The sequence below is a fragment of the Rhinopithecus bieti genome, unplaced genomic scaffold (assembly GCF_001698545.2).
Source record: "Rhinopithecus bieti isolate Rb0 unplaced genomic scaffold, ASM169854v2 scaffold_26532, whole genome shotgun sequence".
In the NCBI taxonomy this organism is placed as follows: Eukaryota; Metazoa; Chordata; class Mammalia; order Primates; family Cercopithecidae; genus Rhinopithecus; species Rhinopithecus bieti.
Window position 1 is genome coordinate 1,503,514 of NW_016812934.1, and position 9,969 is coordinate 1,513,482.

Here is a 9,969-nt window from a genome sequence, read left to right on the forward strand (position 1 = left end):
ATATTATCCCCATTTTACAGATGTGGAAAGCTGGGGGTAAGGAGGAATAAGTAAATTTCTTAAGATCACAGAGCCAGAAAAGGGACAGATGTGAAGTTTGAAAGTGAGTAAACTTACTCCAGAGCCTGCAAAAACTACATACTTGCATATATATATAATATATATATATAAAACAGTTTCTAATTATGCCTTATTCAACTTAGTTCATTAAAAATGTATAATACTTGTTTTAAAGGTCCTACAAATAAAGTGACCACCCATGAATGTGGGATATAGGTCACTATATTTCACCTCAGAACGTTATTTTCTTTTAAAGCAGTATTTCTTATAGGAATCTTACCTATCACACAGTAGTTACAATAATGTCAGCTATAATGATGTATACAAGCGAGACAGGGCAGTTAAGAATTTACATAATGGGAGGCAGAGCATCAGGAAAAATAGCTAATGCATGCAGCACTTAATACCGAGGTGATGGGTTGATAGGTGCGGCAAACCACCATGGCACACGTTTACCTATGTAACAAACTTGCACATCCCATACATGTACCCTGGCACTTAAAATAAAAATAAAAATTTAAATTAAAAAAGCATTATACAACAACATTTACATAATGTAAAAATATACATATGGGCCAGGTGCAGTGGCTCACGCCTATAATCCCAGCACTTTGGGAGGCCCAGGCAGGCAGATCGCCTGAGGTCAGGAGTTTAAGAGCAGCCTGGCCAACATGGAGAAATCTCATCTCTACTAAAAATACAAAAATTAGCTGGGTGTGGTGGCATGCACCTGTAATCCTAGCCACTCGGGAGGCTGAGGCATGAGAATCGCTTGAACCCGGGAGGCGGAGGTTGCAGTGAGCCGAGATCACACCACTGCACTTTTGCCTGGGTAACAGAGTGAGACCCCTTCTATATAGATATATATATATATATATATATGCACACACACACATATAAAATGTATATATATAAAATGTATATATATAATGTGTATAATAAAATGTGTTTATGTAATGTGCATACACACACACACATACATAATGTGCACACACACACATTATAAGTTAGCCAAGTGGACTGACATATGCAGCAGCTGCACTCTTGCCTGGGTAACAGAGTGAGACTCCATTTAAATACATACATATATATAAATATATATAATGTGTATATATATAAAATGTGTATATGTATAATATGTCTGTATATAATGTGTATATATAATGTATATATATATACATACACACATACATAATACACACACACACATTAAAAGTTAGCCAAGTGGACTGATGTATGCAGCAGCTGTACTCCTGCCTGGGTAACAGATCGAGACTCTAAATATATATATATATATATATATATATATATAGTGTACATATATAATGTGTGTATATATAATGTATATATACACACACACATACATAATACACACACACACATATGAAAACTTAGCCAAGCAGACTTATGTATGCAGCAGGGAGAGCAGGTGACAGGAGTTCCTCTAATGCTCAGCAGAGGACCCAGATGCAAGGAATGTGGTTTTCGCCTCCATTACAGTAAACAGCTTTCACTAACATATACACGTATTCCACACACATCTAAACACACAAGGGTAAGTTGTGACCTGCTACACATACAGTCTAAAGTGGTGCAACCGTGGTCTTCCTGTGCTACTCCCAAGAAAATGGGAAATAGTGAACCCCATGCCAGTAGTGAGTAGCACTGGTCTTTACTCACTGAACTTGAAGATGTTGAACTCTTGACATGAGTATCCGTAAAGAGTGTATGTCTCCTTTTGCTATGTTTCTCCTCTATAGCTGACATGCCTTTAGAGTGGGAGAATTCTGATGGCTATCTGACCTAACGGTGATATCTGAACTACTGTTAAAAATGTGGGGCCGGGCACGGTGGCTTAGCCTGTAATTCCCGCACTTTGGGAGACTAAGGCAGGCGGATCACGAGATCAGGAGATCGAGATCATCCTGGCCAACATGGTGAAACCCTGTCTCTACTAAAAATACAAAAATTTAGCTGGGTATGGTGGCGGGCACCTGCAGTCCCAGCTGCTCAGGAGGCTGAGACAGGAGAATCGCTTGAACCCGGGAGGCGGACGTTGCAGTGAGCTGAGGTTACGCCACTGCACTCCAGCCTGGGAGGTCTGGTTTGATCTGGTTTGATCTGGTCTGGTCTGGTTTGATTTGGTCTGGTCTGGTTTTATCTGGTTTGATCTGGTCTGGTCTGGTTTCAACTGGTTTGATCTGGTCTAGTCTGGTTTGATCTGGTTTCATCTGCTCTGCTCTGGTTTGATCTGGTCAGGTCTGGTTTGATCTGGTTTGATCGGGTCTGGTCTGGTTTGATCTGGTCTAGTCTGGTTTGATCTGGTTTGATCTGGTTTGATCGGGTCTGGTCTGGTTTGATCTGGTCTAGTCTGGTTTGATCTGGTTTGAACAGGTCTGGTCTGGTTTGATCTGGTTTGAACAGGTCTGGTCTGGTTTGATCTGGTTTGATCTGGTCTGGTCTGGTTTGATCTGGTTTGATGTGGTCTGGTTTGATCTGGTTTGGTCTGGTCTGGTCTGGTTTGATCCGGTCTGGTCTGGTTTGATCCGGTCTGGTCTGGTCTGATCCGGTCTGATCCGGTCTGATCCGGTCTGGTCTGGTTTGATCGGGTCTGATCTGGTTTGATCCGGTCTGGTCCGGTCTGGTCTGGTTTGATCTGGTCTGGTCTGGTCTGATCTGGTTTGATCCGGTCTGGTCTGGTCCGGTCTGGTCTGGTTTGATCCGGTCTGGTCTGGTCTGATCTGGTTTGATCTGGTCTGGTCTGGTTTGATCCGGTCTGGTCTGGTTTGAACCAGTCTGGTCTGGTCTGGTCTGGTTTGATCCGGTCTGGTCCGGTCTGGTCTGGTTTGATCTGGTTTGATCCGGTCTGGTCTGGTCTGATCTGGTTTGATCTGGTCTGGTCTGGTTTGATCCGGTCTGGTCTGGTTTGAACCAGTCTGGTCTGGTCTGGTCTGGTTTGATCCGGTCTGGTCCGGTCTGGTCTGGTTTGATCTGGTTTGATCCGGTCTGGTCTGGTCTGATCTGGTTTGATCTGGTCTGGTCTGGTGTGATGCCGTCTGGTCTGGTCTGGTCTGGTGTGGTCTGGTATGGTCTGATCTGGATTGGTCAGGTCTGGTCTGGTTTGTTCCGGTCTGGTCTGGTTTGATCTGGTTTGGTTTGGTCTGATCTGGTTTGGTCTGGTCTGATCTGGTTTGATCAAGTCTGGTCCGGTCTGGTCTGGTTTGATCCGGTCTGGTCTGGTTTGATCTGGTCTGGTCTGGTCTGATCTGGTTTGATCCGTTCTGATCTGGTTTGATCCAGTTTGGTCCAGTGTGGTCTGGTTTGGTCCAGTCTGATCTGGTTTGATCTGGTCTGGTCCGGTCTAGTCTGGTTTGGTCCGGTCTCGTCTGGTTTGATCTGGTTTGATCCGGTCTGGTCTAGTTTGATCTGGTCTGCTCCAGTCTGGTCTGGTTTGGTCCAGTCTGGTCTGGTTTGATCTGGTTTGATCCGGTCTGGTCTGGTTTGATGCGGTCTGGTCTAGTCTGATCTGGTTTGATCTGGTTTGATCCGGTCTGATCTGGTTTGATCCGGTCTGATCTGGTTTGATCCGGTTTGATCCGGTCTCTTCTGGTCTGATCTTGTTTGTTCCGGTTTGGTCCGGTCTGGTCTGGTTTGATCTGGTCTGATCTGGTTTGATCTGGTCTGTCCCGGTCTGGTCTGTTTTGATCTGGTTTGATCCGGTCTGGTCTGGTTTGATTTGGTCTGGTCTTGTCTGATCTGGTTTGATCCAGTCTGATCTGGTTTGATCCGGTTTGGTCCGGTCTGGTCTAGTTTGATCCAGTCTGATCTGGTTTGATCTGGTCTGGTCCGGTCTGGTCTGGTTTAGTCCGGTCTCGTCTGGTTTGATCTGGTTTGATCCGGTCTGGTCTGGTTTGTTCTGGTCTGGTTTAGTCCGGTCTTGTCTGGTTTGATCTGGTCTGTTTTGATCTGGTCTGGTCTGGTTTGATCTGGTCTGCTCTGGTCTGGTTTGATCTGGTCTGCTCTGGTCTGGTCTGCTTTGATCTGGTCTGGTCTGGTCTGATCTGGTCTGCTCTGGTCTGGTCTGATTTGATCTGGTCTGGTCTGGTCTGGTCTAGTTTGATCTGGTCTGGTCTGGTTTGATCTGGTTTGGTCTGGTGTGGTCTGGTTTGATCTGGTCTGGTCTGGTTTGATCTGGTTTGATCTCGTGTGGTCTGGTTTGATCTGGTCTGGTCTGGTTTGATCTGGTTTGATCTGGTCTGATCTGGTTTCATCTGGTTTGATCTTGTCTGGTCTGTTTTGGTCTGGTCTAGTCTGGTCTGGTCTGATTTGATCTGATCTCGTCTGGTCTGGTCTAGTCTGGTCTGGTTTCATCTGGTCTGGTCTGGTCTGGTTTGATCTGGTTTCATCTGGTTTGATCTGGTCTAATCTGGTCTGATCTGGTCTAATCTGGTCTGATCTGGTCAGATCTGGTCTGGTCTGGTTTGATCTGGTCTTGTCTGGTCTGATCTGGTCAGATCTGGTCTGGTCTGGTTTGATCTGGTCTGGTCTGATTTGATCTGGTCTGGTCTGGTTTGAGCTGGTTTGATCTGGTCTGGTCTGGTTTGATCTGGTCTGGTCTGGTTTGAGCTGGTTTGATCTGGTCTGGTCTGGTTTGATCTGGTCTGGTCTGGTCTGGTCTTGTCTATTCTAGTGTAGTCTGGTGTGGTCTGGTGTGGTTTGGTGTGGTTTGATCTGGTCTAGTCTGTACTGGTCTTGTCTGGTTGGATCTGGTCTAGTCTGGTCTGGTCTGGTCTGGCCTGGTTTGGTCTGTTCTGTTCTCGTCTGGTCTAGTCTGCTCTGGTCTGGTCTAGTCTGGTCTGGTCTGGTCTAGTCTGGTCTGGTCTGGTTTTATCTGGTCTAGTCTGGTCTACTCTAGTCTGGTCTGGTCTGTTCTAGTCGGGTCTGGTCTGGTCTGGTCTAGTCTGGTCTGGTTTGATCTGGTCTAGTCTGGTCTGGTCTGGTTTGATCTGGTCTGGTCTGATCTTGTCTAGTCTGTTCTGGTCTGGTCTGGTTTGATCTGGTCTAGTCTGGTCTGTTCTGGTCTAGTCGGGTCTGGTCTGGTCTAGTCTGGTCTGGTTTGATCTGGTCTGGTCTGGTCTCGTCTGGTTTGATCTGGTCTAGTCTGGTCTGGTCTGGTTTGATCTGGTCTGGTCTGGTTTGATCTGGTCTGGTCTGGTTTGATCTGGTCTGGTCTGGTCTGGTCTGGTCTGGTCTGGTCTGGTCTGGTTTGATCTGGTCTGGTCTGGTCTGATCTGGTTTGATCTGGTCTGGTCTGGTTTGATCTGGTCTGGTCTGGTCTGGTCTTGTCTATTCTAGTGTAGTCTGGTGTGGTCTGGTGTGGTTTGGTGTGGTTTGATCTGGTCTAGTCTGTACTGGTCTTGTCTGGTTGGATCTGGTCTAGTCTGGTCTGGTCTGGTCTGGCCTGGTTTGGTCTGTTCTGTTCTCGTCTGGTCTAGTCTGCTCTGGTCTGGTCTAGTCTGGTCTGGTCTGGTCTAGTCTGGTCTGGTCTGGTTTTATCTGGTCTAGTCTGGTCTACTCTAGTCTGGTCTGGTCTGTTCTAGTCGGGTCTGGTCTGGTCTGGTCTAGTCTGGTCTGGTTTGATCTGGTCTAGTCTGGTCTGGTCTGGTTTGATCTGGTCTGGTCTGATCTTGTCTAGTCTGTTCTGGTCTGGTCTGGTTTGATCTGGTCTAGTCTGGTCTGTTCTGGTCTAGTCGGGTCTGGTCTGGTCTAGTCTGGTCTGGTTTGATCTGGTCTAGTCTGGTCTCGTCTGGTTTGATCTGGTCTAATCTGGTCTGGTCTGGTTTGATCTGATCTGATCTGGTCTGATCTGGTCTAGTCTGGTATATATATATATATGGAAACCTTTCAATAATACCTGGTTATACATTTAACATTAAAACAAAAAAGCAAGGATCATCTATAGCTTTAAGCCAAAAGGTAGAAGGGAGTGTATCTCAATTTTAATGCTTTTAGTTACACTATTCTGTAGTTCTTATCACTGTCCTCAAGAATGACACCGGTATACTGCTTGTTTCTGTACCAATGCAGGCACGACTTTGAACTCTTAGATCCGAGAACACCTGAAACAAGAAATGCCACTCTTTCTCTGGGGTCTTTTAAGAAGCTAAACCAAAATTACAAATTATTCAAGTTTCCTATTGAATGGCATTTTTTCATTTGTTTGTTTTGGTTTTTTTAGACAGGAGTCTCTCTGTGTCGCCCAGGTTGGAGTTCAGTGGCACTATCTCAGCTCACAGCAACCTCCGCCTCCTGGGCTCAAGCAACTCTCCTGCCTCAGCCTTGCAGGTAGCTGGGCTTACAGGCGCCCACCATCACACCTGGCTAATTTTTCTTTCTTTTTTTTTTTTTTTTTTTTTTTTTTTTTTTTTTTGGTATTTTTAGTAAAGACAGGGTTTCATCATGTTGGCCAGGCTGGTCTCAAACTCCTGACCTCAAGTGATCCACCCACCTAGGCCTCCCAAAATGCTGGGATTACAGGTGTGAGCCACCGTGCCGGGCCTGAATGGTGTTTCTATGTGTGTAGCTATCTAGAGAACAAACCAAATAAGCATCTACCACTGCAAGAGTGTGAACTTTTGGCATAGTTCTCTTAGGAATCAGAAACCTTGAGTACCAGTTTACAGCCAGGGTAGTATTCCTACACAACCCCATTTACCCTGCGTTTGTGCCAACAATTATGGCAAGTGCCTTTGATTGGGGGTGTTGGGGGGCAGTTATGCTTCACAACTTAGGCTTATGAATCCTCTTAGAAAGTATCTCTAGCTCAGCAGAAAACCTTTATAAAAAGGCAACAGGTTCTGTGAACTTGAGAAGACTCCATGTCTCTCTGAAAGCCTTTAAATTACTGCTTGAATTGCAAGTTCCTATTAGGGAGAAATAGCACTGAAATATCAGGTTGGTGCAAACGTAATTGCAGTTTTTGCCATTGAATGTAATGGCAATTATGTTTGCATGAACCTTTTAACTTGAAAGTCAATTTTACTGGCAACTTAGAATGCAAAGTATTTTATTTTTGAATGTTTAAAGTTCGAAAACAAGCTAGCCTATGTTAAATAATAAAATTTCAGCTGGGCATGGTGGCTTACGCCTGTAATCCTAGCAATTTAGGAGGCCAAGGCAGTGCCTGACACCCCTTGAGGTCAGAAATTCGAGACCAGCCTGGCCAATATGGTGAAACCCCATCTCCATTAAAAATACAAAAATTAGCTGGGTGTTATGGTGGGCACCTGTAATCGCAGCTACTTGGGAGGCTGAGGCAGGAGAATCACTTGAAACACAGATTGTAGCGAGCCGATATTGTGCCACTGCACTCCAGCCCAGTCAACAGAACAACAGAGTGAGACTCCTCCTCAACAATAATAATGATAATAATATAGTTTCCAGACCGGGAGCCATGGCTCACACCTGTATTCCCAACACTTTGGGAAGCCAAGATGGGCAGATCACCTGAGGCCAGGAGTTCAAGACTAGGCTGGCCAACATGGTGAAACCCTGTCTCTACTAAAAATATAAAAATTAGTTGGGCGTGGTAACACATGCCTGTAAGCCGAGCTACTCAGGAGGCTGACGCAAAAGAATAGCTTGAACCCGGTAGGCAGAGGTTTCCGTGAGCCAAGATTACGCCTATGCACTCCTGCCTGGGCAATAGAGTGAGACCCCATCTCAATAATAACAATAATAATAATAATATAGTTGCCAAAAGTGAACATACTCACTGGGAACTCAGTTTTTCCACTTGAAATACAAATCTAACTTCTCCTAGATGGGAGCATTACTGTTTGATGATCTGTGATTAGATGAACTGATCTATGTCAGTTAGTGACATCCCTTCTTTCCCTTGGTAACGGTTTTAAAAATGCTAGAATAGATGCATTTTTCTAGTAGTATACTCACAATTTCCTTCCAAACGTCTCCTGGGAGGCATAGACCATGTACAGGAATCCATCTTCATCCTTCTCACCCTCATACACCTCTGAGGTTGGTGTGGAAATACTCACCATGCTGGGTCCATTCACCAACAGGAAGAAGGCTTGATTAGCATTGAGCCACAACTGCCTTCTAATTATCTTGATGAGTTCACTCACATTGACTCGATCAGGTACAAGAAACTTCGTTTTATCCAGGACAGGAAGCTGCTCCTCACCCTGGTATCATTCTATTGATAGCAACAGGAGGCAGATAGGGGAAGGTCCCCAGTAAAGCCCCACCTCCAAGCAGAAGACAGTTTAAAGCCTGAAAGCCAAGATGCAAGTTAAATCCCCAGACCGGGTTGAGAAGTTGTCTTCTCATTTGGAGCACTTGCCTCTGACTGATCCCTACCCTTCACTTATTTTACATATACCTACCCTTTCCTAATTGGTTTTCTACACTGTCATGCCCACCTTTGAGTGGTGTCTTCACTTTTAACTCTTTTGGATACTCACAAACCAATCAGCGTGCACTCCCTATTCTAAGTCCACAAAAGGTCCTGAACCCAGCCACGTGGGGGGAGTTTTCCTGCCTTTTGGTAGGGGGACCAACCCCATGTCCCCTCTCTGCTGAAAGGCATTTTCATCACTTAATAAAATTCTTCTCTGCCCTCCTCATCCTTCAATGTCCAGTGTATCCTCATTCTTCTTGGGTGTGGTACAAGAGCTTGTGAACTGCTGTAAGCTGTAATGCAGGCAAGTGGGGGCACATCAGTGTGACTGAGCGAGGCTCGGGCCTGGATAGGGCATCCGTGGCTTGCAAGTGGTCCGTGGCTTGCAAGTTGACCGAGAAGAAAATTCCTACATCACTATTATCACCGGGATTTGGTTTGGATGCTACTATTGGATAAGTCAGACATCTACTCTTTGTTTGAAGGTGCAGCAATGCTTTAAGGTCTTCTCCAACAGCATGGTGTGGGGATCTGGGCAGTGGCCAAGGATCCAACTGGCAACAGTGACAGCCCTTCAAAAAATATCTTTTTGGGGGGCCAAAACCTGGGAGCAATTTTTTTTTTAATTTAGTAAAGTAGCACATCTGTAAGATTTTAAAAGGAAAAAATAGGGTAGGGTTCAAATGTCAGAATGAGAAAGAGAAAGGAGGTAGCTCTTTGCCCCACTTCTGTCACTTCTTGTTCCCGGGGGAAAAATCTTCAAAACTCTTAGCAGCTTTTATGCCAAATTTTCAAAATGATTAGGAAGCACTTTCTTTCAGCTAAATATGAAGAAAATCAGGGTGCATTTCTGAGGGTCTCTCTTGGGCTTGCAGACGGCCGTCTTCTCACGATCTCCTCACACGATCTTTCCTCTGCAGATAGATGCTCCTGGTGTCGCTCCTTTGTGTTCAAACTTCCTCCTCCTATAAGGACACCAGTCACATTGGATTAGGGTCCACCCTAACAGCCTTGTTTTAACTTAACCATCTCTTTAAAAGCTCTGTCTCCAGACACACTTACACTCTCAGGTACTGGGGTTTGGGGCTTCAATATATAAACTTTGGGGCAAACAACTCATCCCATAGTAACAAGCTGCATAGTTTGGTGGAAGTGGGCAGAAACTGGAATGGAGCTGACAAGTTGAGCACCTACTGTGTGCCCGCCAAGAGTTGTGGACCCGACTCCCAGTGTGTCATGTAATTCTTATGCACCCAGAGAAGCAACTTTGATCATCCTTCATTTTAGAGATGANCAGTCACATTGGATTAGGGTCCACCCTAACAGCCTTGTTTTAACTTAACCATCTCTTTAAAAGCTCTGTCTCCAGACACACTTACACTCTCAGGTACTGGGGTTTGGGGCTTCAATATATAAACTTTGGGGGCAAACAACTCATCCCATAGTAACAAGCTGCATAGTTTGGTGGAAGTGGGCAGAAACTGGAATGG

At 45.3% G+C, this 9,969-nt stretch overlaps 1 protein-coding gene across 1 annotated transcript; it reads right to left on the reverse strand.

Moving 5' to 3' along the window:
- Positions 1-8,009: 8,009 nt before the first annotated feature.
- LOC108512181 (microtubule-associated proteins 1A/1B light chain 3B) lies at positions 8,010-8,999 on the reverse strand. The gene is given in 3 exon segments (XM_083287425.1): positions 8,010-8,275; position 8,466; positions 8,898-8,999. Coding segments are annotated over 3 exon segments (369 nt in total).
- Between the last annotated feature and the right edge of the window lie 970 nt (positions 9,000-9,969).